Raw genomic sequence first — 16965 nt, 5'->3', positions numbered from 1 at the left:
AAAAATTCTTCATAAGCTTAAGACAGCTAATAAAGAAAATAGATTAATTGTCGATTGGAGGGATAAAAAAATATGTTATTCGCAAACTTCAAAACTAGTGCTTAACGATTGTCAAGGTGGAAATGAATCAATGAATCTAGAGCATACTGGTCAGAATTATTTCAAACAATAAAACATTTTTACCTCTCTCCCTCTCATCATTGTCACACGTATTCATTATGCAAAATTGTGCTACGTCCAGAAAATTTATAAAAGATTGATAAGAAATCAAATCGTGTGATCCAACTTTGAAATCGACACCAACTCCATGCCGTCTTTGATGTGTTCCCTTCATTGAAAAAGACACGGTCATTAAATTTTGGAAAGAGTACCAGGGCCGTTGCTAGAGAAAGAGAGGGGGGGGGGGGAGATTTGGCTTCCGGTTTAGCAGGGATAGTCATATTTAGTAGACCTTAGTACTAGTAATTTAAATTTAATCGTAAGGATAATAATCAGTCAAAATTAGGGGATGTCGTAGGGCTATCTTCTTGCCTTATTTCAAAATTAAAGACAAAAAAACGTAGTTTTATAGTATATTTTAAGTTTGGGAGGAAGGGGAGAGGAGGTCCAGGATATCCTCTCCCGATATTTTTTCCAAATTTTGAAGTTCAAAACACAATTATACGTTACATTTAATTATGTTCAGAAATCGGGGTCCAGAGGCTCTCCCCCGGAAATTTTTAAGATTGTTATTTGAAAAACACAATTTTAGATGATCTGTGGTGATGTTAAGGGAGAAGAGACTCAGGGTCATCGTTCTATAATTTTTGAAAATGCAAACTTCAATCACGCATTCCCAATTCTGAAGTATTTCTTTTTGTGGCACATAAAGAGAGTTTCGGGGGCTCTCCCCCGGGGAAAATTTGAAAATTGTAATTCGAAAAATGCAGTGTTAGACGATCTGTGGTGATGGTAAGGGAAAGAGAGATGCAGCCCCCTCCCGAAGTTTTTAAACTTTTGAAGCCTTAAAAACGCGATTGTAGACTTTTTTCTCTGTTAAAATTTAGTGCACCGTCAGTTTCTTGAAGTTAAAGCTCCGAAAAAGTAATCTAAGCCAAACCTAACCTTTGATGAAAGGAGGGGGGAGATTTTGAAGGGGCTCGCGACCAGAAATGTTTCGTTATTGAAGCACTAAAAGCGAGATTCAAGACATTTTTCGATGATGTTGACGAGAGAGAGAAAGAGAGAGGGGGTGGGTGGGTATTCTCTCAAAAAAATTTCGATCGGTTGAAACCGCAGTTTTAGAAGATTTTCGGTAATGTTAATGGGTGGAGAGATTCGGAGTCCTCCCCTGGCAATTTTTCAAAATTGAAATTCAGTTAACGCAATCGTAGACGCTTTTAAATGCTGTTAAAGGGGTATAAGGTTTTGGAGATCTCCCCCGAAAAATTTTCTGAATTGAAGCTTTAACAATGAAATTTTTGAGCATCTTTGGTAATATTTGGAAAACGACAGTTTCGGGGCCTCAGGAAGTTTTTTTTTTTTAAATTTAAGTCCAAAAGACGAAATTTAATCGGTCTTGAATGATGATGAATGAGTAATTGAGAGGGCGTTTCTCGGATATTACGTTGGGAGCACACTCGCGGTTTTTCCAAATTGCAGTCCTAAATACTCAGGTGTAGGTCATCTTTAATGATGTTAGGTCAGGAAATGGGGTTTGAGAACGTTTTCCCGGGATTTTTTCAAAACCTAAGTTTTAAAAACTCACTTCCACACCAGCTTTGGGGACGTAAAAAGAAGGGTCTGGAGTTCTCCACTCTTCCTTTCAATTTGGCTACGTCCCTCGTACCTTCATTGTAAATTTTAATGATTGATAAATATAATTGTGGCAATATTTTCTGACAATTTTCCTTTGCCAAACACGATCATTTGCTTGGATTTTCCATAGTAAAGTTTTCGATTTCGCACCTAATATTTTTGTTTTCTTGCAATACAAGCGTTTGCGGCTTTGGAAAAAGGACTTAACATTTTGAACGAATGTGGTAATTTTCTGTGACACTTTAGATCTCTATTCCACTTCATTTTATTTTGAGAATGCCACCTGCATCTCTTGATCAAGCTTTTATTTACTTACAATTTTTACATTCAAACATTTAGAACTTTTGTTGTGAGTATTCATTACAATAATTTACATCTCTCTTTGCATTTAACTGTTTTTTTTTTCCTCTCTCTCCATTTCAACTTTATTTCGGTAACCCATACATTTTTCTCCACTTAGCAATGTTTTTAAGGACAACTTTTTTCATCAAAAAAAGGAAAGAATGTTTTGGCGACCCCTATCCTATGGTCTGCCCTAATGAAGATTTCCTATTTATTTATGTATTTTTTTTAAACTGAAGAACCATGGAGTATGGTTTTGTATAACCAGGGCCGCCGAGAGACAAGGCTTGCGCCATGTTAGTTTTGTCACCGGTCCTCCATCCCATTATGCTAATTTTACTCTATGCATAATACTTTAATTTGAGCCGAGCCCATAGTTTCCGATTAGGCAGACATACCCACTCTGCGGCCTAGTGAAGAGTGTACTGTACTGAATACTTTTTTTGCGTTAATAAAAATGTTTGAAGCGTACATTTCCGCGTTCTTTACTTATAGACAGTCTTAATAAAAGAGAATCGTGGATGTTCCTAAATTGTGTTTTATGATTACGTTGTCTATTCGAATTTTACAGAAAAAATGCTTTTTGTCACTATTATTTCAATTGTTCATTTATAATTACTATTTTATTTTTTTAAAACAACGAAGAGTTTCCCTTTTTCTTCGTCAGGTTCATCGCTAAAATGAAATTGGCGGCCCCACTTCTGAAAAACTAGGGAGGGGGTGCTACGGCGACGCCCCTGAAGAGTACGTGAAATGACGTTCTTATTGAATGAGTTTAAATATTTTTTCTTTCCAAATTTCAAAATTTTCATGTTTTAAAGGAAAAAAAATCGTCTGGAAAAAAAATCCCCCCCAAAAATTTTGATGCCGCAACTTGCGCCATAATCCCCCCCCAGTGGGCACCCCTGGTTTAGGCAATACATATTCTATATTCATTAAATTTAAGTGCCTCTTAAAAACAAAAGGCTTATTGCCCAAAAGCAGACTACTACTAAATTTGCAACATACGTCGCAGAACAGATGCTGGAGCTGTATAACAACTCTGTTTAAATGTGAGAGGAAAACAAACACAAGTTTTCTGCAGAAATTCTACAGATGTCTGTGAAATTTCTGCGGAAAATCTTCACACTTTCTGCAAATATCTTCCAACTCAAAATAGAATTTTGCATAAATTCTGCAGATTTCTTTAAATTTGAAGAAAATCTAAAATTCTCCGTAATTTCGATAATTTGGCGGAAAGTTCGCGAAAAATGTTGAATTCAATAAGTTATCTGCAGGAACTTTAGATTTACTTTGTTTTTAAAGAAATCTGCAGAATTTGTGCAAAATTCTATTTTGAATTGGAAGATGTTTGTAGAAAATCGGCAGTTTCTGCAGAAATTTCATATTCTAAATCTGAAAAGATTCTGATTTTTCTAGCCTTTTGGTTCCCCTTATCCTTATTTTTCCCAATCGATTTCCATCCACTGCAATTTCCTCCATAAACGTATGTTTTGGAAACATGCCAATATTGAAACACGTTCATTGCCGAAAAATGCGCGTCTTGTTTTGGATTTCAATCCTTTTGCATCCTGAAAATATTTCAATTATTTAGAAAGTTTTGAAGTGTTTTGTGATATGCAACCCAACTTGACTCATTTTATTTATTATATCTGTAGTTCATTTATTTATTAATATTATTTTAATTGCTCCTTCATGCCATGTAAAATTAACCAAAAAAAATGTTGTTTGACTTCTAAATTTGGATTTTTATAAAATTTTTTATCTTTGCTCTTTCTATGGATTTTAGAAAGCATAAAAAATATTTTTGGAGAATCTCAATCAGTTTGGGTTCCACAGAAATGCATTGCTACAGTAACGTTTTAAAAACTGAAAAATGAAAAAAAAAAAAAACCTGTATGAAACGATTTTGATTTAGAGCTCCCGATTTATGGAAAGGTCACGTTGGTTTTTTTTTGTATACAATGCTTGAAGTACTTGCAGAACAATTTTGGTCAAATGATTTTATGTTGCAGAACATCGTCAAGTATTCTGCTTTGGGGGCTTATTGTATGTATAAGTGGTGGTAAACTAATAAAAGAATTAGCACCAAGAGCAGGGCCGGATTAACGTCTATTTACACCCCTAGGTCAAGTTTAGAGATTACGCCCTCTCACCCCCTCACATATCCGAACTGTATCGAAATCATATCCCCCCGCCCCCCCATCTTTCTCAGAGGTGTAGCAGCGTTTTCTCGCTCCTTCCCCCTTTGATAATTGAGGGATTGGTTCTATTTTTTCATTTTCCCTTGGTGATGTTCAGAAGGGTGGGGATTGCGGGTGCTCCCCGAAAATTTTTCAAAATTGAAGGTCCAGAAATGCAATTTTAGGTCATTTAAGGCAATTTAACTCTATGTAACTGTCATTTTTGATGATGATACAGGAAGGGATCGGTTTGGAAACTCTCACCTCCCTTTTTGAAATCAAAGTGATAAAACAAAATTTTTGAAAAACTTTAATGATGCTGGGAGAGAACGAAGAAGTTGAGATCCTAAAACAGAATTGTTGAGGGATATTTTTTTGATGAGTGGTTGCTCGGTGGTTTTAGCAAGAAACTTATTTGAAATTAAGGACCAAAACATTCGAAGACATCTTTTACGAGGGCTATCCAGAAAGTAGATTACGTTTTCGTCTGTGTCCGCTAGGGGCGGGGCTAGCGCGGCCATCTTGGGGTCAAAGCGTTGCGCAGCTCAGTCTGCATCTAGCCGTGCTAGTGAGAGGTTCGTGCTGTGTTCGTTCAGATACTGTGACGGTTTGAAATGTCTGCGTTAATTGAAAATCCCGCGAGCTGCGAGGTGCGCGCAGTAATAAGGTTTCTGACTGCAAAAAACTGTAAACCGATAGAAATCTATCGGCAGCTTTGTGAAGTGTATGGGGACAACATTATCACTGAAGGTGAGTGCGTCAGTGGGTCATAAGATTTAAAAATGGCCGAACCAATGTTCACGACGAAGATCGAAGTGGGAGACCCAGCATAGTGAACGCCGAACTTCTCGAAAAAGTCGATGCTAAAGTCCGGGAAAATCGAAATTTCACAATAACAGAACTTTCTTTAAGTTTTCCACAAATTTCGCGAAGTTTGGTGCACGAAATCATCAGCGAAAAGCTTGGTTACCACAAGTTTTGTGCAAGATGGATTCCAAAAATCTTGACAGAGGACCACAAAAATCAGCGAATGGCTGCAGCGTTGAACTTTTTGGACGCTTACCATAAGGATGGTGACTTTTTACTCGATCGCATCGTTACTGGTGACGAAACATGGGTGAAACACGTGAACTGTGAAACGAAATTGCAATCAATGCAGTGGGGGCACACAAGTTCTCCCCAAAAACCCAAGAAATGCATGCAAACAATGTCGGCAAGGAAGATCATGGCGACTGTTTTTTGGGACAGAAAAGGTGTGATTTTGGTGGACTTCCTGGAAAGAGGCACTACAATAAACTCTCAAAGGTATTGCCAAACTCTCCAAAAACTCAGAAGAGCAATTCAAAACAAGCGCAGAGGAATGTTGAGCTCTAAGATCTTGTTGTTTCACGACAACGCCCGGCCCCACACGGCAAATGTCACTCGTAAAGTTCTTGAATCTTTTAAGTGGGAGTTGTTTCCTCATCCACCGTACAGTCCCGACCTGGCACCGAGCGACTTCCACCTATTCCCAGCAATGAAGAAGTGGCTGGCTATGCAGCGTTTTGATGACGACGCACAGCTGCAAGAAGAGGTAACGGAGTGGTTGAAGGCGCAGGCGGCCGAATTTTTCGACGAAGGAATTTCCAAGCTCGTACATCGCTACGATAAATGCCTTAATTTGTATGGTGACTATGTCGAAAAGTAGTATTTGAGTGTGGCTTTCATCTGTATATAATAAAAAATTTTTCCTATACTTTGTTTATTTTTTATTCCAAAACGTAATCTACTTTCTGGATAGCCCTCGTATGATGTTAGGGAAATGGTGGGGTTAAGACATTCTCCCCCAGAGAGTTTTCAAAATTGAAAACCTAAATACTTGATTGTAAGCCATCTTTAATGACAAAAGGAGACGAGATGGAATTTGGTAACTCTACTCTGTAAATATTTTGAATTTAAAGGCCTAAAAACAAAACTTTAGACAATTTTAATATCCTTTAAATTGTTTCTAGTTTGGCGGGAAGCTTTTTGCTCACCAAGCAACCACCTCAATTAAAAAAGCTTCCCGCCAAACTAGATAAACAATTTAAAGGATGTATCCATATTTCTGAGGAGTTAAAGGTGGGAGGAGGTGCTAACTCAAGTAGGTGTGATGAAAGAGGAGAACAGGGAGGATGATAGTTTGGCAGATACTTGGCGGGCAAAATAGATACAGTCGACGCTCATTATAACGACCACACATTATAAAGACCATTCCATTATAACGACCAGTGGTAAAAGCCCGAACTTTGTCCCTATGAACTTAATGTTAATTTGCTTTCGGTATAACGACCGTTCTGTATCTTCTAATCCAATACAACGACCGAATTCAGCGGGCACTATTTCCGATGTTTTTCCAATAAAGCAAATTTGTAGCTTGAAATGATCTTGATAACTGTTTACAGACAGCTGCATGTAGTCTTCAGTGTTCAATCCAACTTTGAGAGGGGGTGGGAGTACTACTCAAAACAGCACAGAAAAAATAAAGGGGGTATAAAGTGAAATTTCCGGATTCCGAAGTAAAAGGGGTTGACACATTTTATATTAGTTTGGTGTTTGATCACGTGGTTTTTAAGATCTTGGCAGTTTTGCATCTCTCTGAAGCAGCATGGAATGAAGTCTCAGAAAAGACCCTCAAAAATTGCTTTCATCATGTTGATTTTGAAAAGCAAAAGGAATTGGAATCTACTGCTGAAATGCAAAAGCAACTTGCTGAAGTCAGGCAATCCAAGATGAAAAATTCGATGAAGAAGATGAAATGCTGTAAAATGTTTTTAAGAAAATGAAACTGGATGAAGAGTTAAACTAAAACAATTATGCTAACATCAATTCTGATTTAGCATGTGTTGAGCATCTGTCAGAAGATGAACTATTTCTCGATACTGTGCACAAAAATTAATTGATGTATCATGATCAGATGAAGAAGGAATTGAGACTGAAGTTTCTAGTGTGAAAAGTTTTGAATGTTCAAGGGAATTTTAAATGTTCTTTCAAAAGCACACTACTTATCATCTATAACTGAAATGCAAAATTGTGTTTTGCAAAAATCATGTGCGTTAAAAAGGCAAACAAGTGTTTCTGATTTTATCTTCAGAAAATAAATGATTTTTAAGTAAACGATTTTTAAATATGTAATCAGTTTTTTCCCATATTTTCTACTTTAAAATCGGTCATAATATTTTTCACCCATTATTTTTTAAAAAATGTCTATGATAAAAAATACTTTAGGAATTTAACTGGAATCTTTGAAAAAATGCAAACTTTATTAGAGCAACATAACATGCGTGATGCATGTATATATGTTTTTTAACTTCTACCTCTTATAACGAGCACCCATTATAAGGACCTTTTTCTCTGAGACGGAGATGGTCGTTATATCGAGCGTCGACTGTATCATGACTTTTTAAGGTTGAGGGTTTTTTGGTTTAGGATGAAGGCTTTCTTTTTTGTGGGGAAGAGTTAAAGGTTTTCTTGGCAGAGAAATTTTCACAACAGGGTTGTTATTGCTGAGATAATTATTTTAAATAAAGCATGGTAAGTTCTTATTTTGTAATCGATTTTGTTGATGAGGTACATAGTACTGTAAAGTGGGGATACTTGAGCCTCCAAGGGCTACTTTAACCCATGAGAAAAAAAAGTATTTAAGATCCATCCTGGTCCTATGCAACTCAATGTATAGACTTAAAAAACTTTCTCCATGACAGATAGTAGTACTAGGTAGAAACTGGAGCATGAAACAAAGTTTCTGCTATTCCCGCCTTTTTCTGATTGAGGGATTGCAAGTTGTCTAAACAGTTGTTTTTTGTGTCTGCAAACTTTCATATGTATGTTCATGGAAACTTCTGATATCATCACTTCAAGATAGTTCTATGTTTGCATTCTATTTCTTAATAAAGTAACAGTGTTTTAAGGTTATAGCTATATAAGTTACAAAGTAACTAATATAAGTTAGTAAAAGTACACAGGTTGCCTTAAAATGAGGCTACTTGAACCTAACGTTCAAACAGCCCCAAACCACATTTCATCACTAAATTATGTTAAGTAAGGTTTGTGTCTTTTGAAATAAAGAGGTTAGTTACTATTTATACCCGTTTTATTGCAGATCTGGGGATAAAAAGGGTCCAAAATTAAAAAGAGAACCCCTTGAAGTAGGAAATAATGCGGATTATTAACAGGAAAAATTACAATTTTGTCCAGATTCAACTAATTCCGAAAAAATGTCTTAGAGAGTGGCATCAGCCCATTTTGATTTAAGTACATCAACTCTAAAAAGGAAATTGAAAGATCGTTCACAAAACAAGCCGGGGCATCCTGCAGTATTTAGTAGCTAGGAAAAGTAGGTATTAAAAATATCAGAGAAAAAAAAATCCACCCAAGCCATTAAATTGAGGCGTTTTCATTATTTCTAATGTTTAAATAATGAGCATTTTAATTGGTTTTAGCTGTAGATAGATTATGTTTCGATTTGAGAAATTATGTTTGCCTAAAAATATATTTTTATGTATAAGTTGGTTTTATATTAATTTAGATAAATAATTTGCAATTTATATAAATAGTGTGGTCACTAGAATGTACATTTTGAGTTAAATTTTCAAAATCATTGGTCCTTCTGGATACCACCACCTGTTTTATAGCTTTTTCTAATGGATTTGCTGAGTGGGACCAAGTAGCCCCAGTGCGGGGCTACTTGAACCCAATTTTTAAAAATAGAAAAAAAATATAAAGAGTGAAAATTGTTGTTTAAAAAAGGCTTTAGGTGGTAGCGGAACGTCTGAAAAGTGGTAAAAACAAGGTTATCAGTTCACATCATGGGTTTAACAAAGCATTCAGTGTAAAACTCGCGAAAAGTATGAAAATTTCGGGTCCAAGTAGCCCCACTTTACGGCACTTATATTAAATGGAATTATTTTTCGTAAGATTTTCGATACTCGAATTTTCTATGTCTTCATTTCAGTTTCAAGTTAGGGAGAGTCGACTGTATTAGTATTTATTCGCTTTTATGGGGCATTCTAGTCTAGAAATTCAAAAAAATCGATGTTTTCCTTCATATTCTCAAAGTTTAGACCTTTAAGAATAAGTTTCTAAGAAGATTTGTGGAAATTCTAATTATTTTTGGAGTTACAGTTAATTTTGTTAAAATAAACTCTTTTTTGCTGAAATGAGACTGCAAACTTCGACGAATTTTTTTCGAAACTAGTTTTTCGATACGGTTGACAAGATAGCTCAAGTTCTAATGCACCAATTTACTTGAAATTTGGTACAGACTTCCTTAGTACTATCAAAATTGTCCCCGCATAGGGGTTTTTGTAATTTTTGATATTTTTATTATTTAAAAAAAATATCAAAATTCAAAAAAGGAGCTAAAAAATGAATATTTTTTTTCAAAAAGACACCATTTTGTGAAACGTTTTTTTGTTTTGAAATCGGCTATGCCCTTGTTTAATAAGAATTAACCTTGACTTTATGTTTCAGATCACCTGGCAGATTGGAATCACGTCAACCAGGAGACTCCCCCCCCCCTTTTTTTAGAGTCTCCACTTTGCCAGCCTCCACCAACTACAATTTTAAATTTTTTTTCAACTATTATATGTTTTTATACTGTTAAAGTATCAATGAAAAACTGATAAAATGGATAGTGAAAATGGCTATTGTTTTTTTTTTGTTTCTATTATGCCCATAAAATCAAGCCTCTAGACTAGAATACTCCCTTAATTGCACTAACATTATTTTTTATAGGGGGATTTGGTGTTGATTTTTCCACTGGGAACTATAATGTACCTCAGAATCCTGTGATTAAAGTTGCATCAGGGCTACTTCAACATGGGGTAACTTCATTTTGTCCTACTGTTATCACTTCCTCTGATGAAACATATCACCAGGTAAATTTTTACTTTTCTATAACCAGTGGAGTTGTGTAGCTAGGATATATTATTTGATTATAGTAGGAGAAGGTAGTGTACCATGGGCAGTTTTTTCAATGCTAATTTTGAACATGTTAACACAACGTGAAACAAATGGTTTTTGATTCTACGGGATTTTGATTGTCCTCCTGCTTGTTAGCTTTCTATTTTTTCATTCTAATCTTTTTTATGTATTTGCGTGACTGACTTCTTTTTAAGTTTTTAATGATTAGTGTAGAATATGAGGGTTTTTCTGGACCTCAATAAAAATTTTCAAAAGTATCAGTACTCCAGCTACAATTACTTGCTGACTCCTGCTATATGTTATTAAAATAATATCGAAGAATTTTTCAAATACAAGGGCATGGACATACTGCTATCGGTAACACAGGCCTACAACCAAAATAGTGTTTCGAAACCAATAGCTGATTCCAATAAGTTTTTGGCCACTGATTTCAGAATTTTTTTTTTAAAAAACCTGATCTCATACCATTTTTAAAAAATTAAAAATTTTATTTTTGTAGCCACCAGTTGGTTGTGTTATAATTAAAGAAAAGGTATGAGCATATTTATAGTGTAAGTGTACTTTGTTACTGGAAAAAAGAATGGAGATCTTCTGTGCCTGGTTAGGAAAATAAAATAATATAATTAATATAGGTCCAAAAAATTTCATGTAGCAGTAAGTGTCAGCTTTCCCCCCAAATTTGGACATTCCTAAGAAATCTTCCAATTTCTTGGGCTATGGCAAAAGAATTTATTAGCTCCTGGTACTTCTTTTTCATGACTCAGAATGTGAAAAACAATTTTTTCCCATCCTTTTCTCAAGATAGGGACTTGATAAAAGAATTTTAGTCTGCAATATGATGTAAATGAGTGGAGGGGCTTTATTAAGCTTTATTGACTCCTAAAAAAATAAATCTAGAACTGTAATTCTGCTTAATAGTACCAAGTATGCTGCAGTGCCATTAAGGCATACTGTGTGCCTGAAAGAATCTTATGAGAATTTGGCTTTGATTTTCATCAATTTGAAGTATGAAGAACTTAAAGAGTCAATATGGGGTGACCTAAAACATTTTGCTACTTGTATGAATGGGATAGTCAGAAGAAGAAGTATTACTAGATAAAAAAAGGGTGGTTATAAAGGAAAGAATTTAAATTAAACCCAGTCAAGTCCTGCTATCTCCAATTAAAATGAATTTTAGCTTGATGAAACAATTTATTAAAGTTCTGCCAAAAGAAGGAAGGTGTTTGAAGGGTTTGTGTGTGTGTGTGGGAGGGGGGGGGGGTTAGTCAAATGATATTACTACATTTGTTCCCTTCCAAAAATAATCCATCTCCTCCTGACATGAAGTTTGTAGGAGAAATACCCCTCTACTCAAATGTTTTGAGTATTAATCTTTGTGAAATCATCCTAACTTCTTTATGAAGGTAAACCATCTTTAGAGTGATGATTATATGAAATAGATCTATTGTTAAATATTTAGTTGCCTTTGCTACTTACAATGATGCACTCCTGACTTAATTAACAGTCCTGATTAATTAGGAAAGATAGATCAAGATCTGTTTCTTCTTTGCTGATGATAGATCCCTAAAAATATATATCCTATATATATTTCCATGACCTGAATGAAGCACTTGACATTACCAATATTTAAGGACCATACACCTCTTAACTGCCTTTTTGAAAATCTTAACTAAAGCCTCTTGAAACATTCAGTTTCTTCATTATTAACAGTCCCCATAACGTTCATATCATCTGGAAAAATATTGAGGTCACCAGAAAACCTTTGACTAATCTTATAAATACATAGAAGTAATGAACAACAATTGCCCTGCAATAACCCTGTGGAACACTAATTAAAATATCAGACCACTGAGAAATACCCCTTGGAAAGTTCTGTTATGTTGTTAACTAATATTATATAATTAAAAATTTATACACATATTAAGGATTTTTAGTTGCTAAAACAATAAGTTTAAGCTTCTTGGCATTCTCTGTCAGGAACTTGTTGGCATCAATTTTATTAATAGGCTTACTGATTGCATAAATATTTTTCATCAAATGTTTCTTTATTTCCAATTGATTTTGTGTAACATTTACATTTTGTTATAGCTAAGTAGTGTTAGTTATGATGTTTAGATGATGCTTTGGCTTAACAATAACATTTAGTGATTTGTTATTTTTATTATTTTCTTTTTTTTTTTGAAGATAATCCCATTTATCAAGAAACAAAATGGAGGCAAATATGGAGCTGGAGTATTAGGTAGGTCAATTTATAATACAATATTTATTTTGTGAGTTCAATGAACTAGGGCGAAACTGGACTATGATATTTTAACAAAAGTTGATTTTCTGGTAAGTGTGTGATTTTAAATTTGGTTTACTATTAAAGATTTTGGGCAGACTACTAGATAAGTTGAGTTGCTTTTAACTTTTACTACCCAAATTAAAAATAATAGAATATCAGAACTGTTTAAACAAAACTGGTCCCTGAGTCGGGGAAAAATGAACGGATGCAAATTAAAAAGACTAAAACTTGTTATTCATGAATGGGATTAAACAATTTAAACAATTTTTCAGCTATTATTTTAACAATTTATGGATCATTAACAGATTGGAAAATTTATATGGGTCAAAAAATTAGAATAATCTATTCATTCAATGTGAATTTTAAAAAATACCAAAAATATTTGCATACCTGTTACCCTATAGTTTGTCACAAGTATGGAGCTTTGCGCCCGGATAATTTTACGCTTTTTTAAACGCCTTTTATTGCTCAAAATGGGTCGCCAAGGTGATAAATAGGAAAAAAAAAAACGATGTTACATATTGTATCAATTCTTAAAGTTAGGAAAAAAACTATCCAACTCAATTCCAATGAATGTTTTACAATCTACGGTATGTAAGGTTTTAAAGGAATATAGAAGGACTGACCAACTAAAAAGTAACCGAAGTAAACAAGGTAGAAAAATTGTAACACCTGGCAGAGAAGAACCCAAATTAAAGTAAGTTTTCCAAAAAAATCGTTGAAAAATGCTTGTTAAGTCCAAAAGTGCTGGACAGAATGTATAGTTATCTTATCCATGCCAACTACACTTGGACGGTTGCATAAACTGCAGTTTTAATTGCGGATCTACGAAGTAAGACCAAAGATAAACATGAAGCAGAAACGTGCGCGAATCTCCTGAAGCAAAGAGAAGCTCAAACAGGTACAACAAGGATGGAAAAGCATTATATTTAGTGATGAATCTTTTTTTGAAATACCTGTAAACAAAAAAACGTCCTCGGGTTTGACGTTTAAAAAGAAAAGCGTATGTTAAATCTTGTGTAAGACGTTCTCTCCACTTTGACACACCCTTCTTGGTTTGTGGGTGCATGAGGGCTGCAGGAATTGGGTAGTTATATATATCTTAAAATTAAACGATGTGTGACTTCCTCTGTTTATCAATAATACTGCATGATACTTTATCTGAAGCAGAGCAGTTGCACATTTAGTGACACATTTTATCTTTCAGTAAGATTCTACTCCAAATTACATCTCTAAATAGACTCATAGACTTTAAACAGAAAGAGGAATTTTTATATTTAACTGTTCAAGAAACTCTACCAATCTCCATACAATCAAGAATTTGTGGTACAGTCAATCTAAAGAAAGTGGTTCAAGACCTGGTGCCCGCCAACAAAATTGATCTCATTGCCGCATTGAAGAGGCTATGGAAACGGTCAAAAACGATTAATGTAAGCAGGTGGTAGAATCCGTGTGAGAAAAGATTAAAGCATTGAATCCAGCAAAAAAATGACGCATTCTAGCAATGATATTGTTTCTTTTCAAGGTGTTTGTTCCCCCTTTAATTTGAATATTCTAATTTTTTGACTCAATGTAAATCTTCATCACTATAAACTTTTGGATTATTCTGTCTAAGATTATTTTTAATTAAGTATATTTGAAATGAAATGCACACTTTAAGGTCTAAGAAATGTGGCACGTTCATTTAAATACCTAATTTGCACTTATATTTGGTTAGAATAAACTTGTTTCCAAAAAGTGGGAAGTATTTTATTATTTTGAATTTGAGTTGTATATTCACATATTATGAAATCAGACATGCCAAATTGTCTATTTTTTGGCGGAAGGGTCCCAATTTAATGGCAATCCTCCTGCCAACCAGATTTTCCCTCATGATTCCTACTTTTTTTTTTTACAATTTTAAAGCTTTTAATATAAACATACTTTTTAAATATTTTACATAATGTTTTAATTTTTGCTGAAAATATATTTTTCAACTACTAGGTATTTGTCAACTTTACAGATTATGTGCACAATTTACTAATTTTAGCTGTTCTTGATGTGTCAACCTTGATTTTTTATGTGTTTCAAAATCCGATTGCATCCACTTTTGTAAAACTAGCTTGTTTTGTTTACTATGTGAGCAGGTCCAGGTTATTGCTTGGGCACCCATGGCCCTTGCCCTGTGCATGGAATTTCTAAGGGGCAGGACAATTTTCTATAATATATGGAACCTTTTTTTAGTTTTCTAGAAAACATTTTTGAAGGATGTCACTTTTATAGTGCACTGAAGCACTTTAATTGAATTAAATGGAAACTTTCGTTAAATTGAAATTTTGGAGTAGAAAGGTGCTTTTTTTAAACTTTTTTTTTTTCACTTTGCATAAAAAATCCTCATATTTTTATAGTTTTTTTTTTCTTTTTTTAAATAGTAAAATCTTTTTAATGTTAAATTTACAAAATTATGCTAAAAACTGAGAAAATTCAAATTTTAATTCTAGTGGATATGGGAAACAAAAAAGTTATGTTTCAAGGCCTAGCTTGTATAAATCTTCATTTAAAAAATACTACTTTTTGAATGAATGTAATAGTAAAGTAGGGATTATACAATATGGAATGATAATGCAGACCCCAAAGAGTTCCTATTTTTCCGACTTTTTAGAGCTCTCTCCTTATTTTCCTACTTTTTCTTTCTTTAGTATAGCACTTCTAATTGTGCATTGATTCTTATTTTTACAATGCCGCACTGATAATTTTCTGCATGTTTCAATTTTGAAAAGCAAAAGAAACACGCGGATCCTGAGTTTTGACTGACTACAGTAATTTCTGGAAGGAACGCCGCATCCTCTGCGTGTTTAAAAGTTAAATTTTCGTTCGTGAATTTTTTTTGCCGTTGCCGTGTTTATGATTGACTTTCCTTTTTATCGCCCCCACTTCAGTCTTACTCTTTCTAACAAAACATTAAAAAAATAGATACTGGCATATTCTGGTGCAATTATATATTACTTGCCCGTCAATTAGAAGTTTTAATTAAAGTAAACGGATGACTGTTCAAAAAGTGCGGGAAAAGCTGATTTTCCTATTCGCCAATTTTTCGTATAGATGATTACAAGTGAAATAGAGCTCTATTTAAACAGAAAGGCAATGTAAAACTTTAAAAGAGAAGTAAGGAAGCAAAAGATGAAAAATCTGTACACTATACATTAGGGTGGATCGAAAAAACTTTTTTTCAGAATTCCAAATCGACCAGGGTGAGAAAAGTTGTCCACTAGGATTAAACAATTACAAGTGAAATTTCAAGTTGGTCAGATAATATCTTCATGCACCGCAAGGCGATCAAAGTTTGTAAATGGAGCCCAAAAATGCATTTTTTCTTCTTCACGAATGCATTAATTTTTAATAACTATTCAAATTGACCAGGGCGAAAAAAGGTACCCAATAGGTGAAATACAATGCTGTAAAATAACATCGCAGTCCGATTAAATCTTCATACGGCGCATGGTGGTTGAAATTTGCAAATTGAGCCCTGAAATAGTATTTTTTCATCTCATATGAAAAAAAAAATCTTCACAAATGAAAAAAAAATTCTAGTCTAAGACAGAGAATCTCAAATTTTAGTGAACAGCACATGGTCATTTTAACGTAAAACCTCAGAAACAGATTTGAATTTTAGTTATGTATATCACAAAGCTTAAGTTTGACAAGCTGAACCGGTAGCGACTGGTAGATTGATCACGTGACAGATGGTGACGTCAGCTAATGCTAAAGCATTGTAGGTGACGTCATTATCTGGCATCATTATTTTAACTGATGAGCTACTGGTCGCTCATCAAACGCAACCGAAGTGTGGGCCATGGGTGCAAGACCTTCCGTCTTAGACAAAATTTCCTTGACGGAGATCAGGACGGAAAGAAATTCAATGACTTTCAGTTTTTACTTAAAAAAGAAAAATTCAGTGTTTGAAAAATATGCTTTAATATTACTGGACCGTTCCATAACCACGAATTTACATCGACATTTTCTTGATTTTCTGCCATGGGCTTGTTTTGTTTGAAACGTGCTTTTGGAGGAGTGGCTTTTAGACTTGCGCTGTTCGACTTTTTCTAGGTATAGCTCTGTTATTTCCAACTCACTGCATTGCAGACTGCAGAGTTGCTCGTTATTTTGCTGAATTTTTGAAATAATGGTCTATAATTGAAAATGTAACCATTTTCCTTGCTATTTTCGATCATCATTTCATTTTTTTTTCATTTGCGGTTTTTTTTGCAAACTTTACACGCATAAGTGAAAATTATGTGCTCTCTTAAAATGTCTTAGAGTTGAATCTGAATCACTGATTGAGAGTGATTACTGACGAGATGAAATATTTACGCCACAGCAAAGGGCGTCCACATACCAGGTAAAACGGGAACTATCAGGGATTTTGAAGATTTTAAT

At 34.4% G+C, this 16965-nt stretch overlaps 1 protein-coding gene across 3 annotated transcripts in view; it reads left to right on the top strand.

The window, feature by feature from the left end:
• The window catches only part of LOC129218077 (N-acetylglucosamine-6-phosphate deacetylase-like), a 66818-nt gene that overhangs the window by 18580 nt on the left and 31273 nt on the right, over positions 1-16965 (top strand). For all 3 annotated transcript variants that reach the window (XM_054852271.1, XM_054852270.1, XM_054852272.1), the window contains exons 3-4: positions 10077-10219; positions 12450-12504. In XM_054852271.1, coding sequence (XP_054708246.1) covers positions 10077-10219; positions 12450-12504 — 198 coding nt within the window. The remainder of the gene's footprint in view (positions 1-10076; positions 10220-12449; positions 12505-16965) is intronic.

The sequence above is a fragment of the Uloborus diversus genome, chromosome 3 (genome assembly GCF_026930045.1).
Source record: "Uloborus diversus isolate 005 chromosome 3, Udiv.v.3.1, whole genome shotgun sequence".
Classification (NCBI taxonomy): Eukaryota; Metazoa; Arthropoda; class Arachnida; order Araneae; family Uloboridae; genus Uloborus; species Uloborus diversus.
The sequence above is the reverse complement of the archived record's forward strand: the minus strand, read 5'-3'. Positions and strand labels throughout refer to the sequence as shown.